We start from the raw sequence: 22253 nt of genomic DNA on the forward strand, positions 1-22253 counted from the left end.
CACCTGTGTTTCCAGGGCTGGTCACCTGCATCCTCTGAACGTGCAGGTTAACAGGAACAAACTGCAGGTGTCTGTCTGTCCTGCTGGTGCTGGGCTTGAAGCAGGGAGACGAGGCTGGACACACACACACACACAGCATACACACACACAGCATACACACACCATACACACAAACACACACACACACACACAGCATACACACACACACACAGCATACACACCATACACACACCCACCATACACACACACAGCATACACACACACACACACACACAGCATACACACACCATACACACACACCATACACACACACCATACACACATACACACACACACACACACACACAAACACACACAGTGTGAAAGTTCTACATTTGTATCCTGTGTGTGTTACTTGTGTGTGTGTTCAGCTGGGTGAGTGTGTGTTACCTGTGTGTGTGTTCAGCTGGGTGAGTGTGTGTTACCTGTGTGTGTGTTCAGCTGGGTGAGTGTGTGTTACCTGTGTGTGTGTTCAGCTGGGTGAGTGTGTGTTACCTGTGTGTGTGTTCAGCTGGGTGAGTGTGTGTTACCTGTGTGTGTGTTCAGCTGGGTGAGTGTGTGTTACCTGTGTGTGTGTTCAGCTGGGTGAGTGTAGCCTGGTAGCTGGTGATCAGCTGACTGTGGTAGGCGATGACATCACTCATAAGCCCCTCCCACTGGGGTGAAAGGTCACCGAGGTCCTCCAGCTCCTGGACCCTGGAGAGAGAAAGAGAGGTGTGTGTGTGTGTGTGTGTGTGTGTGTGTGTATAGCAGCAGGGTTGTTATCATTTACATTTACATTTATGCATTTAGCAGACGCTTTTATCAAAGCGACTTCCAAGAGAGAGCTTTACAAAAGAGCATAGGTCACTGATCATAACGAGATAGCCCCAAACATTGCGAGCAGCCAAAACATGAAGCATACATTGTGGAAAACCAAATAAGTGCCAAAGGGAAGAACCATAAGAGGACTAGTCTCAGTTTCAGTGTGACTGAACAAGATGTGAGAGTGAATACACTCTTCAGCCTGCTGCTAGACAGAGTGACAGGCAGGCAGACAGGCAGGACAGGCAGATAGGCAGATAGGCAGACAGACAGACAGACAGACAGACAGGCAGGCAGGCAGACAGGACAGGCAGACAGGACGACAGACAGACAGACAGACAGACAGGCAGGCCAGACAGGCAGGCAGGCAGGCAGGCAGGCAGGCAGACAGGCAGACAGGCAGATAGGCAGACAGATAGGCAGACAGGCAGACAGGACAGACAGGCAGACAGGCAGACAGGCAGGACAGGACAGACAGGCAGGCAGGCAGGCAGGCAGGCAGGCAGGCTCACCTCTTCATGTGCTGCTGTATGAGCAGAGCCAGCAGGTTGTTTGGGGATGCTGAAGGAGAGAGAGCTCTCACTCATCTGCTCCCTGACAGCATCCAGACACCTGCCTCAGTCTGGAACCTGTACACCTTACACAGGGTGTTCCTCAGCGCTGCTCTCTCACACACACCACACACACACACACACACCACACACCACACACCACACACCACACACACACACACACACACACACACACAACCATGCACTAAGTTGAGACAGGTGCGTGTTTGTGTTTTGGTGTGTCTGAGTCTCCATGTGTGTGTGTGTGTGTGTGTGTGTGTGTTCAGACTCACCAGCTCTCATCATAGGGCTGTTGTCTGTGTCATGGATGGACCCATGGAGGCAATCACACAGCAGAGGACACTACACACACACACACACACACACACACAGAGGAGAGGTTATTTCTAGGTAAACCAAACAGACCACAGATGCAGCTCGCTGAACTCTTTTCCCTCCCTCCCTCCACTCCCTCCCTCCCTCCTTCCTTCCTTCCTTCCTTCCTTCCTTCCTTCCTTCCCTCCCTCCCTCCCTCCCTCCCTCCCTCCCTCCTCCACTCCCTCCCTCCCTCCCTCCCTCCCTCACTCACTCCCTCCCTCCCACTCCCCCGTCCTCCCTCCCTCCTCCTCTCTCTACCTTGTGTCCAGGCAGGCAAGTAGAGGTGTCTTCCCTCTCTCCGTCCTGCAACTCCTGCATCTGCAGACGGGACACTTTCACCTCCCCCACCTCCCTCACTCCATCCTGCGTCCTGAGAGAGAGAGAGAGAGAGAGAGAGAGAGAGAGAGAGAGAGAGAGAGAGAGAGAGAGAGAGAGAGAGAGAGAGAGAGACGTGTAACAGTATATTACCATGAACACTGTGAGCATCAGGTTAGAACACTCAGGCAGTCAGGTCAATAGCACTTCATGATCATTCTAACCCTTACACATGATCATTCTGAAGGTCGGTATCCATCCATCATCCCTTCCTCTCTCTGTCTCTTTCTCTGTCTCTCTCTATGTGTCTCTCTCTTTCTCTCTCTCTGTCTCTCTCTCTCTCTGCCTGTCTCTCTCTCTCTGCCTGTCTCTCTCTCTCTCTGCCTGTCTCTCTCTCTCTTTGTCTCTCTCTCTCTCTGTCTCTCTCTCTGCCTGTCTCTCTCTCTTTGTCTCTCTCTCTGCCTGTCTCTCTCTCTTTGTCTCTCTCTCTCTCTGTCTCTCTCTCTGCCTGTCTCTCTCTCTCTCTGCTGTCTCTCTCTCTCTGTGTCTCCGTCCTCGTGTCTGAGCAGGGTGAGAAGGGAGTGTTGGAAACAGGAACAGGTAGCAGCGGAGCTGGGAGGAGCTTGACTCTCACTTCCTCAGACAGAGAGACGAATGAAACTCACCTAATTTCTGAGTCTACTTTACGGAAGAGGTTCTAGGTAAGGGTTCTAGAGGAGGGTTCTAGAGGAGGGTTCCAGGTGGTACCTGAGGCTGAGAGAGATGCTGGGTTCCTGGGAGAGAAACAGATCTCTGATGGAGAAGGAAGTGAACCCCAGGAACATCCTCTGAGGAAGAGAGGAGAGAGGAGGAGAGAGAGGAGGGAGGAGAGAGGAGAGAGGAGGAGAGAGAGGAGGGAGGAGAGAGGGAGGAGAGAAGAGGAGAGAGGAGAGAGGAGGAGAGAAGAGGAGAGAGGAGGAGAGAGGAGGAGAGAGGAGAGAGAGGAGAGAGGAGGAGAGAAGAGGAGAGAGGAGAAAGGAGGAGAGAGGAGGAGAGAGGAGGAGAGAGAGGAGGGAGGAGAGAGGAGGAGAGAAGAGGAGAGAGTAGAGAGGAGGAGAGAAGGAGAGAGGAGAGAGGAGGAGAGAGGAGGAGAGAAGAGGAGAGAAGAGAGAGGAGAGAGGAGAGGAGAGGAGGAGGAGGAGAGAGGAGAGGAGAGAGGAGGAGAGGAGAGAGGAGGAGAGAGGAGAGAGGAGGAGAGAGAGGAGAGAGGAGAGAGGAGGAGAGAGAGGAGAGAAGAGGAGAGAAGAGAGAGGAGAGAGGAGAGAGGAGAGAGGAGGAGAGAGGAGGAGAGAGGAGAGAGGAGGAGAGAGGAGAGGAGGAGAGAGGAGGAGAGAGGAGGAGAGGAGGAGAGAGGAGGAGAGAGGAGGAGAGAAGAGAGAGAGAGAAGATGAGAGAGTAAGAGTAAACATTGTGAAAGACCGTGTCTCAAGTCTTAGGTGCTGCCCCCCCCCTCCCTCCCCCCCTCTCCCAGTTACATAATCATCATACCAGGGTCACCCCCCCCCCCCACCCCCCCAACCAGGCTGAATCACTCTGTCACCATGATGATAATCACAAGCTCAGGGGATTACCTTGATGTACAAGCACTTGCATCAACTCTCGCACACACGCTACACACACAAACACGCTACACACACACACATGCTACACACACACTACACACACACACGCTACACACACAAACACGCTACACACACACACATGCTACACACACGCACACACTACACACACACGCTACACACGCTAACACACACACACACACATGCTACGCACACACTACACACACACACACACACATGCTACACACACACACACATGCTACACACACACGCTACACACACACACATGCTACACACACACACATGCTACACACACACACGCTACACACACACACGCTACACACATGGCCAATGTTTCTGGGGTGAATCTGCCTGGCTGTTCTCAGACATCAGCTGTCAACACAGAATCTTGTCCCATCACTTGCTGTTACTGTACACACACCTACACACACACACACACACACTGTTACTGTACACACCTACACACACACACACTGTTACTGTACACACACCTACACACACACCACACACATACACCTACACCCCGCAGAAACACACACCTACACACACACACCACACACACATACATACAGCTATTGCCAGAGGTGTCTGTGGGACTTGCAGAACAAGAGGTTTATAAGATTACACCATAATCTTCATCAAATCTGGAGCCAAACACACACACACTTCTGACTAAACCTGCAATAGAGGAGAACAGTGGTGCAATGTTGTTGTTGTTTTATTGTACAACGCTCTTTCTCCCTCTTTCTATCCCCTCCTTCTCTTTGAACGTAGTTAGTGTGTATGTGTGTGTGTATGCTTATAGTGTGTGTGAATGTGTGTGTGTGTTCTCACCTGTTCAGTAGGGGACCTGGTGTCTTGTAGGCAGAGACAGTCTGGGAAGACCATGGCTGCACACACACACACTCTGAGCAACCCTGGGCTTGTGCTGTAGTTCTGTCTGTCCAGTCAGCAGAGGGGGAGACCTGCAGTCAGCCTTCCTTCCCTGCCTCACTTGATCCCCCTATCAGACTCCTCTCTCTCTCTCTCTCCCTTTCCTTCTCTCCTTTCTATCTCTCTTCCCCAGGCTCTCCTCTCTCTCTCTCTTCCCTCTTTCCTAACCTATCCAAACAGGCAGAATGCTCAGTCCCTCTCTCCTCGCTCGCTCGCTCCCAGAGAAGGAGGGATTAACTGATGAATGGGAGCATGGGAAATATTCAGATTAGAGGAGGGGTTTGGCCAATGAGGCGAGAGGACAGGGAGAAAAAGAGAGGGGGGAGGGGGGGAGAAGAGGGGGAGAGAAGGGGGGAGAGGAGGGGGAGAGAAGTGGAGAGAGAAGGGGGGAGAGAAGGGGGGAGATAAATGGAGAGAGAAGGGGGGAGTGAAGGGGGGAGAGAAGGAGGGAGAGAAGTGGAGAGAGAAGGAGGGAGAGAAGTGGAGAGAGAAGGGGGAGAGAAGGGAGGAGAGAAGGGGAGCCCCTGATAGTGGAGTTACAGATGTATACATCATAGAAATCCTCTTAGTGGGTACACACACACACACACGCCACACATACACACATACACGTGTGACAGACCGGTGTGTGTGTATCTGTGTGTGACAGACCGGTGTGTGTGTGTGTATCTGTGTGTGACAGACCGTGTTGTGCGCTGGGTCTTTGTAGTGGTAGACTGTCAACTTCATTCTGGTGTCCCAGTAAACTGCCTGGTTGTCATGGAAACACACACCTGTTAGAAACACGGGGTCCCTGGAGCCCTGGAACACACACATTAACACACACATTAACACACACATTAACACACACATTAACACGCACACACACAATAACACACAAACTGCAGTGACTTAAAAATACCCACACAGCCACTAAAAACGGTTATTTTTTCCAAAATAAAATAAAATGTGTGTGTGTGTGTGTTTACCTCTGCTATCTCAGTGCAGCAATGGTGTGTGAGTGTGTGTGTGTGCGTGTTGACCACGGAGACCTGCACCAATGCACGAGGCACCCTGTCCTTGGCTGTCATGGCAACCAGACCACGACACTCTGTCAGAGAAAGAAAAGGTTTTAGAGAAAGGAGGAGATACACGTGTGTGTGTGTGAGTGTGTATGTGTGTGTGAGTGTGTGTGTGTGTGCGTGTGTGTGTATGTGTGCGTGTCTGTGTGAGTGTGTGTGTGTGTGTGTGTGTGTTTACATACCCAGGATGAACTCCAGTGGAATGATGTGAGCAGCTTCATTAACAACTAGACAAATCAGAGAGGACACTTTACTGATGTACTCTACACACCACACACACACACACACGCACACACACACACACACTGACCTGTGTCTGTGAGCCGCTGCTGCAAGTGTGAGGTGTGTGTGTTGTTACTGTCTGGTCTCCCCGGTGTCTCTCTGTCCAGCAGCACTCTTCCCTCCCGGCCGGAGTTACAGCCAGACCAAGACACATGACCAGAAATCATCTTCCTCTTCCAAATCAAATGTATTTGTTTAGCCCTTTTTTACCAGCAATGTCACAGAGGGCTTCACACACGCCCATAGAACTTCCTTTGAACCAACCTAAACCCACAAGGAAAACTCCCAGAGAAACTGGAAGAAGCAAGTCAGTGATCCCCTCCTCCTCTTCCTCACCCCCTCGCGGCCTCCGAGCAAACACGAGTCGTACAGATGTACACTGTTCGGTTTGGCATGGTCGCCCTCTACAGTTAAAATACCGTCTTGTTATTCCTTATGTGTCCCCCATGAATGACGCTGGATACGGAGGGTCTTACTTTTCGTGGGGGTATAACGTGTTTGTAGCTGAGGCGTTGTTGGGAAGTTGGTTTTTGGAATCCTAATACGGATGTGTAACCTGAGCTCGCGCAAATCAGGAGAGGGAGGAGTTTAAATACAAGGTCGTGTTTTCAGTACAAACACACAGATAAACGGACATAACTAATTCTCTTTTTACTTCATTGTGTAACTTTAATAATCGGTATCGGCTGTGTTTGGGTGAATGCCGGGAAATCTTACCAGGAAAACTTTCCATCAGTCGCGTCTCTCAAACCCTTCCCAACTTCTTCAACATCGGGGAGACGCGCGCCTACCGGCTGTTGCTAATCTCAGCCACGAGGTGTCGCGCGTGACAACCTTTGGACCCGGATTCTCCCACCTCCGGGCCTTATACACACCGTCTAACCACACACACACACACACACACACACACACACACACACACTTAAGGAGAGAGAGAGAGTCCGACAGACAAAGAGCCGGACCGCCCCAGGTCTTACGTCATATACAGGAACTTCGAGGTGTTCTATTCGGAGCACCTGGCTCCGCCCCCAGAGCACTGCTTCCCGCCTCCACGGGGCTGGCTTCTAGGAAGACGGCTTGGCGGAGAGGGAAGAGGCAGGGCTAGGGAGAGAGAGTTATAGGGGGCGAGAGATGGAGAGAGAGGAAAGCCCAGTCACGTTCCTCACAAGCACCCCCCCCCCCCCCCACGCGCACACACACACCCTCCGTCCCCCCGCCTCCGGGGTTTCTCTGGAGACAGACTGATTAGGCTGAAGGTTGGAGAGAGAGGGAGGAGTGGAAGAGAAATAACCTCATCCGTCAGTGATGGAGTGACAGGAGAGAGAGATGTTGTCTTCACTTCAAAGTTGTGGACACGCGCGCTAGCCTCAGATTTTGAGAGAACACTATTGTACAAGTACCATAACGGAGCACGGACGTCCGTGTTTCTGGAGAATGTTCTGACCGACTCCGCGCGCACAGTCTATCCCGGGGTGGGATTATCCCTCGGGAATCCGCGAGACATAACAGACCGATCAAACCAACACACCAGGATCGTTTATCGATTTGGCCGATTTTTACGTGTCACATTCGCTGACTCGAGCGGTCATCCACGGATCGGTAGAAAAGTGATCTCCTGTGAATCAGAAGATGAGCGGAGGAGAGGTAGTGTGCGTCGGATGGCTTCGAAAGTCTCCACCAGAGAAAAAGTTACGTCGCTACGTAAGTAGAGCAGCCACTCTCTCAGTATAAGTTTTGGGGCAGAAAACTCCAAACATATGCTATATTGTATCTGAGATAATCTTGTTATTGCACTGTGCCTGGCAGCTGAGATGTGGTTGCTTTGGCCGTTCCCGGTACCTGTGCCTGGTAAATACAGACCGTTCCTTAACTGACCACAGAAGTACTGTCAGAATCATACTTTTGATCCATGCTGCTTAACTAGAATTGTATGTTGACTAATTGTATGTAGCATTGGATAAAAACGTTTTCTAAATGAGTTAAATGTAAACTCAGATTAGCCCCAGTACCCCTCCTGCGGGCCTGCGCTCAGAGCAGTCAGTCCGTGATGGCTCATGTGTTCCGATAAACGGAGAGGGCGCGTGCCGCTTGTTGTTCAGCCGGGTGACTCGCGGAGTGAACTCGGGTGCGTCACCGCCAAGCTCCGCGTGCTTGAGATGCCGGAGTACGTAGTTAACAATCAAAGTATTGCAACTGTGGTCAGTGTGTGAGTGTGTGCATGTGTGTGTATATGTATGTGTGTGTGTGGGGAGGGTGAGATGGGAGAGAATAGTGTTTTTGTTTGTTCACACACACACCCAGGCCAAGCAGAGAAGCACCTGTCCAGTTTACCTCCTCTCTCCTCCTCTCTCCTCTCTCTCCTCTCTCTCCTCTCTCTCCTCCCCTCTCTCTCCTCTGTCTCCCTCTCTCTCCTCTCTCTCCTCCCCTCTCTCTCCTCTGTCTCCCTCTCTATCCTGTCTCTCCCCCCTCTCTCTCCTCTGTCTCCCTCTCTCTCCTCTCTCTCCTCCCCTCTCTCTCCTCTGTCTCCCTCTCTATCCTCTCTCTCCCCCCTCTCTCTCCGCTGTCTCCCTCTCTCTCCTCTCTCTCCTCCCCTCTCTCTCCTCTGTCTCCCTCTCTCTCCTCTCTCTCCTCTCTCTCCTCCCCTCTCTCTCCTCTGTCTCCCTCTCCTCTCTCTCCTCCCTCTCTCTCCTCTGTCTCCCTCTCTCTCCTCTCTCTCCTCCCCTCTCTCTCCTCTGTCTCCCTCTCTATCCTCTCTCTCCCCCCTCTCTCTCCGCTGTCTCCCTCTCTCTCCTCTCTCTCCTCCCCTCTCTCTCCTCTGTCTCCCTCTCTCTCCTCTCTCTCCTCTCTCTCCTCCCCTCTCTCTCCTCTGTCTCCCTCTCCTCTCTCTCCTCCCCTCTCTCTCCTCTCTCTCCCTCTCTATCCTCTCTCTCCTCCCCTCTCTCTCCGCTGTCTCCCTCTCTCTCCTCTCTCTCCTCCCCTCTCTCTCCTCCATTATGTAATAATCTATAATCCTTCTGAGATGGAACTGGCTAGAAAACAACCTCCCCGAAGTTTTACCTTTCTAAACACACACATACACACACATACACACGCACACACACACACACACACACACACACACAAACACACACACACACACACACACATACACACACACACACACATACACACACACACACACACACAAACACACACACACACACACATACACACACACACACACACGCCTAGCAGCACGTGTCTGCATACCAGATCATGTTCCTTGTTCTGTGTGGAAACAGCAGCTGTGTTATTTTAGTTCCATTGTGTCTATTTCCTGTCTACTTCCTGTCTACTTCCTGCAGGTTCCTGCAGGCACAGTGGGCAGTAGAGCAGGAGATGGACAGACATCACACACACACACACACATCTCAGACTAAGAAGAGTAAGAAGTAGTTATGTTCACCTTTGATCCCTAAGGTCTTATACTCTGAGGCACGTGGACCAGCTTCTCATGGAGTGTGAGGTGTGTGAGTGTGTGTGTGTGTGTGTGTGAGTGAGTGTGTGTGTGAGAGAGATTTAGGCTTTAACAATGCTCCCTCCTCACTACCTCTAAGGAAACAGTCTCCTCTTCCCTCCTCTCCTCATCCATCCTCTCCTCTTCCCTCCTCTCCTCTTCCCTCCTCTCCTCATCCCTCTTCTTCCCTCCTCTCCTCATCCCTCCTCTCCTCTTCCCTCCTCTCCTCTCTCTCTTCTCCTCTCTCCTCATGGAAATGTGTGTGTAAAAATATGACATGCTGGTATTCACACTTACAAATGACTGCAGTGTGTTTCACACTCTCCTACGCAAATACACATCCAGGCTGTTCTATACTCTCTCACACACACACACACGTCACCAAATACACACAGAAACACACATTCAGGCTGTTCTATTCTCTCTCTCTCTCTCACACACAGACCAGAGATGGCAAAAGTACACACATCCTTCACTCAAGTAGAAGTACAGATACTCATGTAAAAGTTGAAGTACTGACTACACTTTTTCACTCAAGTTAAAGTAAAGAAGTGTGGGCTCTGACATGTACTTAAGTAAAAAGTAGCCATTACTACTACCTGTTTTAGTGTCTTGCTGATAACTGGTTCCATATTAATACATAATAATAACAAACAAACAGACACTATAGAATGCAGAGCATTGACCAGGAATTATTTTTGACACCGATGTAGTGACAAATGTTCTACATTTTCAACCAATATCCAACACTGGAACTCAGCAGAGTTTAATGCTAAATGTTTATTAGAATTTAATAAACATTTTTGCATTAAGCTTTGCTGAGTATTCCAACAAATGCGTGAGTAAGATCCCAGGATCAGACTGAAAATTTTCTCCGGACATTTCACTTATATATTTTCTCCCTATTATATTGTGATGTTTTGCTATTGGTACAATACAGTTGGTCACAGATGCATTATGCCTTCTTACCCAGTCCCATGTCCTAGAGGATTAAGGTTACAGGTGCTCTTTTGCATAGACAATTATCCCAATTTAAGGCCTGCTCTGACCATGAGCAGGCCAGCTGCACTGGGTTTCTGGGCATAAGGCCATAAATATGCCTCATGAGATAGCTGGGCCTTCTAGATTTCTATGGAAGCAGCATACACACATAGTCTTCTCCTGCACTCGGCCCCTAATTATCAAAATTTTGGGCTTTATTTCTTCTACCGTTTTAGGGGTAATAATAATCAGTCAACCGTTTTGCATATGGTTTCCAGTGATATAGCATTATAAGAGGTGATCATATACATCCATAATCATTACCCATCTTCATAATTTCAACAGTGTGATGATATTCCCACATCACCGACTAATTGGAGCATCTGCCTCATGGCCATGAGTGATCAGGAATGTCTCTATTCTCAGTCATGTCCACATCGCTAACTCACTCTGTCTCATCCAGAACGTACCTTGTTTGATTTTTTTTTTTCCAACCTTTCTAAACTGTTTTCACACACGCAGTGAAAGGAGAGAAGGGAGGAGAGAGAACAGAGAAGCCTAAAACAGAGTAGATTAAAGTACAGTAGAGTGCAGTAGAGTATGACAGAGTTCTTATCAAGTACTCATCAATGATGCAAACTTTTTTATGTAACTTTTTTTAGCAAATCTTTTTTCACCTTTCGAAACCTTTGTTGTTTTATTTTTTTTCCCACATACAAAAACTGAAAAAAAGTTTTCAAAATAATTTTTTCAACCTTTCTAAACTTGTTTTCTTGTTGCCACAAAATATGAGCAGAACACACACACACACACAGAGTGAAAATATGATGTGTCATTGTGAAGGGCACTCCTACCCACAATGCATAGTGTCATGAAAGTGAGAAACAGAGTGTGTGTGTGGGAGTGTGTGTGTGAGTGTGTGTGTGTGTGTGTGGGAGTGTGTGTGTGTGGGAGTGTGTGTGTGGGAGTGTGTGTGTGTAATGTATTGGTAATCTTTTAGTCAGTAGGGTGTGAACAGTCGTCATGGGAGCGGAGAAGTACCCTCCTCACACACACACACACACACACACACACACACACACACACACACCCTCCAGGTTGGCGTCTGATTGGATGGACCGTGTCTCACACACTCCCACACTCGTCTGATTGGGCGGAACCGGTATTGTACTTCCTTGATGTCATAATTGTGGCTCTGTGTGATTGGTCCGATGAACCGATGAAACATTCTGGCTGAAGCAGACTGGTTACCATAGAGACGAAGGCCAGAGAAGGTGTTGAAGATGTCTAAGATGATCTGTGTTAGAGAAGTGGGAATATAATAAACCACAGTACCTTCATAACTTAACCACAACACCTGCACCCCCCCGCAGGCGTGGAAGAGGCGCTGGTTCGTCCTGAAAAGTGGCCGTCTGACCGGAGACCCGGACGTTCTAGAATACTACAAACACGACCACGCCCGCAAGCCCATCCGCTCCATCAACCTGCACCTGTGTGAACAGGTAACACACACACACACCACACACTGTCCCTCTTCACACACACCACACCCCACCCCACACACTGTCCCTCTTCACACACACCACACCCCACCCCACACACTGTCCCTCTTCACACACACACACTGTCCCTCTTCACACACACACACACACACACACACACACACACACACACACACACACTCCCCTCTAACCCTCCCTCCCCCCCAGGTGGATGCAGGTCTCTCCTTCTCCAACAAGGATCTGCAGAGCAGCCATGTGTTTGACCTGAGGACCAGTGAGAGGGTGTTCTATCTGGTGTCTGACAGCCAGGAGGACATGCAGCGCTGGGTCAGCGCTATCTGTGAGCTGTGTGGCTTCAACCCGACTGACGACGGTACCCACACACACACACTTAATCAAAAACATACACACATGTTCCAGCAAACACACACACACACAAATGTACCGACACGTACACATGTACCAACACACACCCACACAGACACATTCACACAAAGACACACAATGAGTGTGTGTGTGTGTGTGTGTCAGGGCTGGCCTTGCTGCTCAGGCTGACTCACCACACACACTGAGCTGAGGAGGAGGAGAGAGCGCAGCCTTGAGAAGATGTTTGAAGTGTGTGTGAGTGTGTGGGTGTGTGACTGTGACTCTGTACATGGTTGTGTGTGTGAGTGTGTGTGTGGGGGGGTCAGATAGATGGAGATACAGAAACACACTCTGGAGGAGATCCTCACTCAGAAGATGACTTTAGTTCTTTTCATCTTGCAGAACGTTTAGTCTCCTCACCCATCTGCGTTTCCACAGTTACGACAGCGCACACTCCTGTCACCATGGCTACAGCAGCCCACACACCCGTCACCACGGCGACTGAGCCAGCCCCGCCCCCCTACCAGCCGGTGAGCGTGAGACACCTGGAGACCAGCAGCAGCACAGAGGATTACCTGTGGCTGTCCCACTGCCAGAGCAGGTACACACACACATTTACATTTAGTCATTTAGCAGACGCTCTTATCCAGAGCAACTTACAGTAAGTACAGGGACATTCCCCCGAGGCAAGTAGGGTGAAGTGCCTTGCCCAAAGACACAACGTCATTTGGCACGGCCGGGAATCGAACTGGCAACCTTCAGATTACCAGCCCGATCCCCTAACCGCTCAACCACCTGATTCCCCACACACACATGCACACACACAAACTCTCTCTCACATGCTAAGTATTGCTTCTCTCTCTCAGGCCTCCTATTGGTTCCTGCCAGTCTACATCATCAGAGGACTGCAATGACAGCTTCCCTTCCCCAAGGCCCACCGCCTCGTCCTCCTCCTCCTCCTCCTCCCCCTCCTCCCTCGCCAACGGCCTCCCCCCTCACCCACACTCTGCCTCCGCCCCCTGGACCGTCGCCACGGTTCAGGGGGGATCACAGGACTTCACTCCCGCCCCTGAGCCAATCAGGACCAGTATCAGAGGTCACCCCTCCCCCCACCCCAGGAAGTACTCCCTGGAGATGCAGGTTCACCCTGGGTCCCTGTCGCTCTGCAGCCACGCCCTCCCTCCAGCAGGGGGCTCCAGCTGCAGCCCCACCTACCAGGTCCCACGGCCCTCTGCCACCCCCACCTCCCACAGCCCCGACCTGGGGGACGCCCCCTCTGCCGGCCCCCTGCCCCCGCCACGCCCGCCCAAGCCCCTGGGCCCAGGAGAGGGATGTGTTCCCCGCTCCACCTCAGAGCCAGAGAGGAGCTATGGAGGAGGAGGAGGTAACATGGGAATCAAAACAATGCGCAGTAACACTATCAGCACTGTGGGCTGTACACACACAGGTGAGACAACAGTGTACACACACACACACACACCCCATACACACACACACTCATCCCATACAGAGAGTTAAGACACTGATGCTGTCCATGCATAGACATGTTGGAGATTAAATTGATGCTAGATTTCTGATGTACGTGTGATTGTGTACGTGTGTGTGTGTGTGTGCACAGCGCTCCAGGAGGGTTATCCAGCTCCCAGGTCGTTCTCTGAGAGAGCCAGCATGTTTGAGTTCAGTGAGAGTTTCAACAGCTATTTTGTAAGTCTGACCCTCATATCTATATCACTGTCTCTCTCTCGCTCTCTCTATATATATATATAACTGTCTCTCTCTCTCTCTCTCTCTCTCTCTCTCTCTCTCTCTCTCTCTCTCTCTCTCTCTCTCTCTCTCTCTCTCTCTCTCTCTCTCTCTCTCTCTCTCTCTCTCTCTCTCTCTCTATATATATATATATATATATATATATATATATATATCTGTCTCTCTCGCTATCTGTTTATCTATCACTTGTGACAGGAGCTGTGAAAGTAGTTATATTCTCTCTATATATATCTCACTATCTCTCTCTCTCTCCCCTCCAGATGAACAAGGGCATGGTGCCGGTGGAGGGTGGGTACACGGATGAAGAGGCAGATGAAAACTACGTTCCCATGAGCGCCACAGGCGACCCCCCTCTGGCCCCCCCCCTCCAGGACCCAAACTATGTTGCCATGACGTCCGGCCCCCCTGAGCTGCCCTCCCTGGGGCGTCAGGTCCCCCCCCCCGCCCACCTGGGGTTTCGCACCTCCCCCCTCACCCCCCTCACCCCCCCTGCACGCAAACACACCACAGGGAGCCTGCGTGCAGGGGGGGTCCTGCCCCCTCCCATCCTTCGTAACCTCAAACCACAACGCAAAGGTGAGCAACCGACCATGTGTCTGGCCTGGCCTGCTGTCGTGTCATGTTGCCATAGTTACTCTGTGTTGGTGTGTTGTGTTACCTTTACTCTGTGTCGGTGTCTTGTGTTGTCATGGTTACAACTCTGGACTGATGTTGTGTTGTTGCGGTTACACTGTTACAATGTTGTGTTGCTGTGGTTACTCTGCGCCACTTTGTTGTGTTGCCATAGTTACTCTATGTTGCTGTGCTGATCAGGTGTGGTTACCTGTGTTCATGTTGACCAGGTGTTTTTTATGTCAACAGTGTTGCCCTGGTGACTTTGTGCTGTCGTGTTTTGTTGCCATAGTTACTCTCTGTTGGTGTGTTGTGTTACCGTGGTTACTATGTGTCGGTGTCTTGTGTTGTCATGGTTACAACTCTTGCCTGATTTTGTGTTGTTGCGGTTACTCTGTGTTACAATGTTGTGTTTCCGTGGTTACTCTGCGCCACTGTGTTGTGTTGCCATAATTACTCTATGTTGCTGTGTTGATCAGGTGTGGTTACCTGTGTTCATGTTGACCAGGTGTGGTTACCTGTGTTTATGTTGACCAGGTGTGCTTACCTGTATTCATGTTGACCAGGTGTGGTTACCTGTGTTTTCCCGGTACGACCCAAACCCCTGGGTCTGGAGAGAACAGACTCTCAGACCATAGGAGAGTTCTCACGGCAACGCAAGGGTAGGTAACCACGGCAACCAGACGAATGGGTAGGTGAGAGCGGAAACCAGGCATATGGAAGACATAAGGATTCATACGGATATCATGCAGGTGGCCTAGTGATGCATATATGTGACATAGTGCTTCATGCAGGTGACGTAGTGATGCATATAGGTTACATAGTGCTTCATGCAGGTGACGTAGTGATGCATATAGGTGACATAGTGCTTCATGCAGGTGACATAGTGATGCATATAGGTGACATAGTGCTTCATGCAGGTGACATAGTGATGCATATAGGTGACATAGTGCTTCATGCAGGTGACATAGTGATGCATATAGGTGACATAGTGCTTCATGCAGGTGACGTAGTGATGTATATAGTGTTTCATGCAGGTGACGTAGTGATGCATATAGGTGACATAGTGTTTCATGCAGGTGACGTAGTGATGCATATAGGTGACATAGTGCTTCATGCAGGTGACGTAGTGATGCATATAGGTGACATAGTGCTTCATGCAGATGAAGTAGTGATGCATATAGGTGACATAGTGCTTCATGCAGAACTGTTGGACCTCATATACAGCTGGGTTAGAGGAAATACAGCAGCACAGTCCCTCTCTCTCTCTCTCTCTCTCTCTCTCTCTCTCTCTCTCTCTCTCTCTCTCTCTGAAAGAGAGTGTGCACAAGAGTGCCTTTTCTGTTGAATTATTTACCTGCAGTTGAAGTCAGCATTGTTGCTGGACTAACTCAATGTAGACACACACACAGTATTCTGTTGGTTTCTTGATTGCTGCCTGGACATTCACCTACAGACACTAACTTAATCTGTCCCCCTCCCCCAGCCAGACCAGCTCCTCTGGACATCCGTCCTCTGCAGGAATGGGAGGAGGTTCCCCCTCCAGTCCGCTCCCCTGTCACACGCACATTCACCCGAGAGTAAGTGTGTGTGTATATGAGGGTGTGTGTGTGACTGTGTGTGTATGCAGGTGTGTGTGTGTTCCCTTGCGTGCAGATCAGAACTCCTCGGCCTCAGTGGTTCTGATCGGAGGTTCTGATCTGCACGCAAGGGAACACACACACACCTGCATACATACACACAACTTGATACACACACAAGGTCAGAATTGCTCCATCAGTAGAAACACTGGAGCTTTAATATTTAATAACTCCTACATTAGTGTGTGTGTGTGTGCAGTCCCTCCAGGTTTCCTGTCTCCTCAGGAAGACCCTCCTCCACTCAGAGCTCCGCCTCCAGTTCAGACTCTGACGACCCCGACGACAACTACGTCTCCATGACAACCTCTAGCCTCAACCTCAGTGGAGACGAGCCGGTGAGTCCCTCCTCCTCCTGCCCTCCTCCTCCTGCCCTCCTCCTCCTGCCCTCCTGCCCTCCTGCCCTCCTCCTCCTGCCTCCTCCTCCTGCCCTTCTCCTCCTGCCCTCCTCCTCCTGCCCTCCTCCTCCTGCCCTCCTCCTCCTGGCCTCCTCCTCCTGCCCTCCTGCCCTCCTCCTCCTGCCCTCCTCCTCCTGGCCTCCTCCTCCTGCCCTCCTCCTCCTGCCCTCCTGCCCCTGCCCTCCTCCTCCTGCCCTTCTCCTCCTGCCCTCCTCCTCCTGCTCTCCTCCTCCTGCCCTCCTCCTCCTGCCCTCCTCCTCCTGCCCTCCTGCCCTCCTCCTCCTGCCCTCCTCCTCCTGCCCTCCTCCTCCTCCTGCCCTCCTCCTCCTGCCCTCCTCCTCCTGCCCTCCTGCCCCTGCCCTCCTCCTCCTGCCCTTCTCCTCCTGCCCTCCTCCTCCTGCTCTCCTCCTCCTGCCCTCCTCCTCCTGCCCTCCTCCTCCTGCTCCTCTTCCCCAGTGCTTCTCTCCATGTCTAAACACCTGTGTCTGTGTGTGTGTGTGTCCATGCATGTGTGTGTGTGTGTGTCCATGCCTGTGTGTGTGTGTGTGTGTCCATGCATGTGTGTGTGTGTGTGTCCATGCATGTGTGTGTGTGTGTGTCCATGCCTGTGTGTGTGTGTGTGTGTCCAGTCCCTGAGGCTGATGGTGCACCATACCTCAGACGGAGGCAGCAGCCCCAGCAGGTCAGAAGACACAAGCAGGTGGAGTACCTGGACCTGGACCTGTACCCCGGACACACACACCCTGCACCTCAGGTACTCACACACCCTGCACCTCAGGTACACACCCTGCACCTTAGGTATACACCCTGCACCTCAGGTACACACCCTGCACCTCAGGTACTCACCCTGCACCTCAGGTACACACCCTGCACCTCAGGTACTCACCCTGCACCTCAGGTACACACCCTGCACCTCAGGTACACACCCTGCACCTCAGGTACACACCCTGCACCTCAGGTACTCACCCTGCACCTCAGGTACACACCCTGCACCTCAGGTACTCACCCTGCACCTCAGGTACACACCCTGCACCTTAGGTACACACCCTGCACCTCAGGTACTCACCCTGCACCTCAGGTACACACCCTGCACCTCAGGTACTCACCCTGCACCTCAGGTACACACCCTGCACCTCAGGTACACACCCTGCACCTCAGGTACTCACCCTGCACCTCAGGTACTCAGCTGGTCTGTGTGTGTTCCTCACCCTGCCTTCTGTGTGTGTGTGTTCCAGAAGCGTAGCCCCGGGGGGAGTGACGAGCGTGCACGTGAGCGTGCTCGTGAGCGTGCACGTGAGCGGGTGGACTACGTGGTGGTGGACCCAGAACGCACCAAGGCTCTGAGGAGCACCAGGGAGGCCTGGCATGACGGGAGGCAGTCCAGCGAGAAATAACACACACACACTCACATCATACACACCCTAACACACACATCTACACACTTACACACAATAACACACACTTCATACACACACTAATACACACTTTCACACACACTACACACTACACACACTCACATTCAGAAAAGCCACACACACATACAAGCTATCATTCAAATACACACACATTTACACAAAAACCATGACTTTCACTCAAACATGAACATGCACACACACACAAAAGTCACTAACTTTCAAACACACACCTACACACATATTAAAAATACTTTCAAAAGCACATGTATACACACACCCACACACATACTTTTATCAGTGTGATATCTCCATAATTTAGACACCAGCATGTGTTAAGTAATGTGATTATTACATCTGTGTGTGTGTAGCTACAGTAGGGTGGTGTGTGTGTGTGTGTGAGAGAGTGTGTGTGTGTGTGTGTGTGTGTGTGTGAGTGTGCAGCTACAGCAGATGAATGTGCATAGCTAAAGTAGATGTGTGCGTGTAGCTACAGTGAATGTGTGTGTGTGGATACAGTGAATGTGTGTGTGTGGATACAGTGAATGTGTGTGTGTGGATACAGTGAATGTGTGTGTGTGTGGATACAGTGAATGTGTGTGTGTGGATACACTTTTCTGAATGTATGTTAAATAGGCCTGTTGATCAAACTGGACTGCTGCAGTCACTGTTTACTCAATAAACACAATCAGTCAATCAATATGCCTCTTTATTGATCTCCAGGATTTCATATGTACAGTACTTACAGAAGAGGGGTGGGGCTTAAACCTCTGAACTTCCTGCGGAAACCCCGCCCCTTGTTCTCCAGCTCCTCCCCTCTCCTCTGCCCTGGAATGCAGAGCAACAGGAGGAGGAAGAGTGATTTCCAGGATGTTTCTCTTGTTCCTCCTCTGACCTCACCTGCCCCCTCAGGTAGAGCCCCAGCCCTCCCACACAGACCACCACCACCACCACCACCACCACAGCCAGCCAGCCTATCCCAGCAGAGGCCTCTATCTCTGGGCTGCCCTCCCCAGCAGGGTCCCTCTTCTCCTGGAGCTCCAGGCCTTCCAGGGACTCCTCGACCCGGCTGTGGCCCAGGAGAGGAGCTCTCCTCAGGGGCACGTATTGCAGGTTGGTGCCCTGGTCCTGGTTGTCCTCCAGGGCCGCTCTGCTCCCCCGCCCCCTGCTGATGGCCGAGTGCTGGTGCAGGCTCCGCTTGCTGATGCCGTGGTAACTGTTGCCATGGCTGCTGGAGTGGACAGTGTAGACAACGTGGATGTACCACTCCTGACCCTCCTAGAGAGAGAGGGGAGAGGGAGGGAGGTGGGGGAGGGAGGGATAGGGAGGGGAGGGGGATGGGAGGGGAGGGGAGGGGAGGGGGAGGAGGGGAGGGGAGGGGGAGGAGGGGAGAGGGAGGGTTTTTCTTTCTCAAAAATATTGTTTTACACCTGTTTTACACTATTTGGGAAATATTGTATGTAATCTTTTTTTCAAAAATATTTTTTAAACCGGTATAAATACTTTTTCAGCCTTTTGAAACGTTTTGTTCACAAACACAAGGAGAGGAGAGAGAGAGGAGGAGAGGGGAGAGAGGAGGAAAGGAGAGAGGAGAACAGGAGAACAGAGAAGCCTAAAACAGAGTAAAGCAGAGCAGAGTACAATAGAGTATAGTAGAGTCCTCATCAAGTACTCAATGATAATGATGCAAACCTTTTTGAAGTAAAGTAGGCTACTGATACCAGAAACATCTACTTAACCCTTGTGTTATCTTCGGGTCATTCTGACCCATCAGTCATTGTGACCCACCGTTGTATTGCGACAACTTTACCGCATACAAAAACAAAGTGAAGCATTTTCTTTTAACCGTTGGGCTGTCTCAGACCCCCCACATTGCGAAGGTTAAAAGAAAATTATTTTTATTTGTTTTTGTATTGGGTAAAATTGGGTAAACACAACGATGGTTCGTTATGAACCTTTGGGTCATGTGACCCGAAGACAGCACGAGGGTTAAGTACAGTTACTTCCCATCTCTGGATAGATGGACCTATAGATGTATAGATGTATGTATAGGGGGTAGATGTATGGACCCGTGGAGGGATGAGGGAGAGACAGGAGAGTGAGACCTGGAAGAGAGGGTCTGAGGACAGGCTGAAGCCGTCAGCATCAGGCTGGGAGACCAGGGCCTCGGCTCCGGGAGTGTCCCCAGCGAGGAGGGCCTGGAAGCGGACGCCTCCAAACTCCAGGGCCTGGCTTTCTGGCTGGGCCTTGTCCTGGAGGGCAGACCAGACTTCAGCTGGTGGAACTCACAGCTCACACACACTCTCACACACAATCACACACTCTCACACACACTCTCACACAATATCACACACTTCTCACACACCTCACACAATATCACACACCTCATATACAATCTCACACACTTCACACACACTTCCTTGTTTACACACCAGTAACTTTAGCCTGTAGAGCAGTGATGGGCTGTCGGCAAGGCAACCATACTCGTGGTTGCCGGGGCGATACTTGGGTACGTATCCGTGGGCGGGTGTGCAGAGGAACACCTGCCGGATGTGACACAGGAAGTGGTTCCCCAGGCGGTGGACGGGGTCAACCATGACCCGGCCGTAGATCACTGACCCTGGGGGGGGTTAGGAGTCAGGAAGGGATTCTCTGTGTGTGTGTTTATGGATGTGTGTGTGTGTGTTCATGGATGTGTGTGTGTGTGTGTGTGTTTATGGATGTGTGTGTGTGTGTGTTTATGGATGTGTGTGTGTGTCACCTTCAGTGAAGGCAGCATCAGAGTCCTCTCCGAAGCCCATGGACCCGTCAGACAGCCACAGCTCCCTCTTAGACAGCAGCACCAGCACCGTGTTCAGACTGACCTCCACAGGCCCTGGGTCACTCACCTGGGGGGGGGGGCAGGGAGGAGGGGGCAGGGGAGAGGAGGGGTCAGGGGGTCAGGGGAGAGGAGGGGTCAGGGGGTCAGGGGAGAGGAGGGGTCAGGGGGTCAGGGGAGAGGAGGGGTCAGGGGGTCAGGGGAGAGGAGGGGTCAGGGGTGAGGAGGGGTAAGGGGAGAGGAGGGGTCAGGGGTGAGGAGGGGTCAGGGGTGAGGAGGGGTCAGGGGAGAGGAGGGGTCAGGGGGTCAGGGGAGAGGAGGGGTCAGGGGTGAGGAGGGGTAAGGGGAGAGGAGGGGTCAGGGGTGAGGAGGGGTCAGGGGTGAGGAGGGGTAAGGGGAGAGGAGGGGTCAGGGGTGAGGAGGGGTCAGGGGTGAGGAGGGGTCAGGGGAGAGGAGGGGTCAGGGGGTCAGGGGAGAGGAGGGGTCAGGGGTGAGGAGGGGTAAGGGGAGAGGAGGGGTCAGGGGTGAGGAGGGGTCAGGGGAGAGGAGGGGTCAGGGGGTCAGGGGAGAGGAGGGGTCAGGGGTGAGGAGGGGTAAGGGGAGAGGAGGGGTCAGGGGTCAGGGGAGAGGAGGGGTCAGGGGAGAGGAGGGGTCAGGGGTGAGGAGGGGTCAGGGGAGAGGAGGGGTCAGGGGGTCAGGGGAGAGGAGGGGTCAGGGGTGAGGAGGGGTCAGGGGAGAGGAGGGGTCAGGGGGTCAGGGGAGAGGAGGGGTCAGGGGTGAGGAGGGGTAAGGGGAGAGGAGGGGTCAGGGGTCAGGGGGGGGGTAAGGGGAGAGGAGGGGTCAGGGGTCAGGGGGGGTAAGGGGAGAGGAGGGGTCAGGGGGTCAGGGGAGAGGAGGGGTCAGGGGTCAGGGGGGGGTAAGGGGAGAGGAGGGGTCAGGGGGTTAGGGGTGAGGAGGGGTCAGGGGTCAGGGGAGAGGAGGGGTCAGGGGGTTAGGGGTGAGGAGGGGTCAGGGGTCAGGGGAGAGGAGGGGTCAGGGGGTTAGGGGTGAGGAGGGGTCAGGGGTCAGGGGAGAGGAGGGGTCAGGGGGTTAGGGGTGAGGAGGGGTCAGGGGTCAGGGGAGAGGAGGGGTCAGGGGTCAGGGGTGAGGAGGGTGTCTCACCTGCTGGAAGCGCACGTGGAGGCTGAAGGAGAGGGGGGGTCGGGGGTGGCAGGTGGGGGGGTCGCCAGCCCCCCTCTCTGGGACCAAACAGGGCAGCAGACGCACCGAGTAGGAGCCAGAGTAG

General features: G+C 52.2%; 3 protein-coding genes across 8 annotated transcripts; 1 reads left to right on the top strand and 2 right to left on the bottom strand.

Annotated features, from left to right (window-relative positions):
- LOC134015922 (type II inositol 3,4-bisphosphate 4-phosphatase-like) lies at positions 1 to 7046 on the bottom strand. Of its 6 annotated transcripts, none has more exons than XR_009929321.1 (12): positions 6700 to 6888; positions 6011 to 6538; positions 5883 to 5927; positions 5608 to 5729; positions 5324 to 5440; positions 4541 to 4646; positions 2835 to 2914; positions 2031 to 2142; positions 1688 to 1757; positions 1356 to 1503; positions 605 to 735; positions 1 to 114 (listed from the first exon to the last, which is right to left on the bottom strand). XR_009929321.1 is itself a non-coding variant. In XM_062455409.1 (12 exons), the coding sequence occupies exons 3-10, from the start codon at positions 6147 to 6149 to the stop codon at positions 1427 to 1429; spliced, it is 762 nt and encodes a 253-aa protein (XP_062311393.1). In that variant the 5' UTR covers positions 6150 to 6155; positions 6319 to 6538; positions 6700 to 6886; the 3' UTR covers positions 1 to 114; positions 605 to 735; positions 1356 to 1426. The 6 variants fall into 6 exon arrangements, 4 of the variants coding, with proteins under 4 accessions (XP_062311393.1, XP_062311395.1, XP_062311394.1 ...); XM_062455409.1 differs by lacking the exon at positions 4541 to 4646 and having other exon boundaries at positions 6011 to 6155; positions 6319 to 6538; positions 6700 to 6886; XR_009929322.1 differs by lacking the exon at positions 4541 to 4646 and having other exon boundaries at positions 2835 to 2879.
- Positions 7047 to 7195: 149 nt separating this feature from the next.
- LOC134015924 (GRB2-associated-binding protein 1-like) lies at positions 7196 to 18838 on the top strand. The gene is given in 13 exon segments (XM_062455412.1): positions 7196 to 7683; positions 11833 to 11961; positions 12169 to 12334; positions 12766 to 12928; positions 13194 to 13774; positions 13946 to 14031; positions 14352 to 14667; positions 15270 to 15365; positions 16190 to 16283; positions 16543 to 16678; positions 17368 to 17413; positions 17416 to 17492; positions 17977 to 18838. Coding segments are annotated over 13 exon segments (2118 nt in total). The 5' UTR covers positions 7196 to 7611; the 3' UTR covers positions 18133 to 18838.
- A 25-nt stretch (positions 18839 to 18863) lies between these two features.
- LOC134015925 (FRAS1-related extracellular matrix protein 2-like) lies at positions 18864 to 22247 on the bottom strand. Its single transcript, XM_062455413.1, has 5 exons — positions 22130 to 22247; positions 20912 to 21038; positions 20583 to 20770; positions 20256 to 20402; positions 18864 to 19428 (listed from the first exon to the last, which is right to left on the bottom strand). The coding sequence occupies exons 2-5, from the start codon at positions 20949 to 20951 to the stop codon at positions 18913 to 18915; spliced, it is 891 nt and encodes a 296-aa protein (XP_062311397.1). The 5' UTR covers positions 20952 to 21038; positions 22130 to 22247; the 3' UTR covers positions 18864 to 18912.
- Between the last annotated feature and the right edge of the window lie 6 nt (positions 22248 to 22253).

The sequence above is a fragment of the Osmerus eperlanus genome, unplaced genomic scaffold (genome assembly GCF_963692335.1).
Source record: "Osmerus eperlanus unplaced genomic scaffold, fOsmEpe2.1 SCAFFOLD_465, whole genome shotgun sequence".
Classification (NCBI taxonomy): Eukaryota; Metazoa; Chordata; class Actinopteri; order Osmeriformes; family Osmeridae; genus Osmerus; species Osmerus eperlanus.

Coding starts and splice junctions, on each gene's coding strand:
- LOC134015925 (XM_062455413.1), bottom strand. CDS start 20,951: ATGGGCTTCGGAGAGGACTCTGATGCTGCCTTCACTGAAG. Junction 20,403..20,582: donor TCTACAGGCTAAAGTTACTG/GTGTGTAAACAA, acceptor TCTGCCCTCCAG/GACAAGGCCCAGCCAGAAAG. Junction 19,429..20,255: donor CCTCAGACCCTCTCTTCCAG/GTCTCACTCTCC, acceptor CTCTCTCTCTAG/GAGGGTCAGGAGTGGTACAT.
- LOC134015922 (XM_062455411.1), bottom strand. CDS start 6,149: ATGATTTCTGGTCATGTGTCTTGGTCTGGCTGTAACTCCGGCCGGGAG. Junction 5,928..6,010: donor GCAGCGGCTCACAGACACAG/GTCAGTGTGTGT, acceptor TGATTTGTCTAG/TTGTTAATGAAGCTGCTCAC. Junction 5,730..5,882: donor TCCACTGGAGTTCATCCTGG/GTATGTAAACAC, acceptor TTTCTCTGACAG/AGTGTCGTGGTCTGGTTGCC.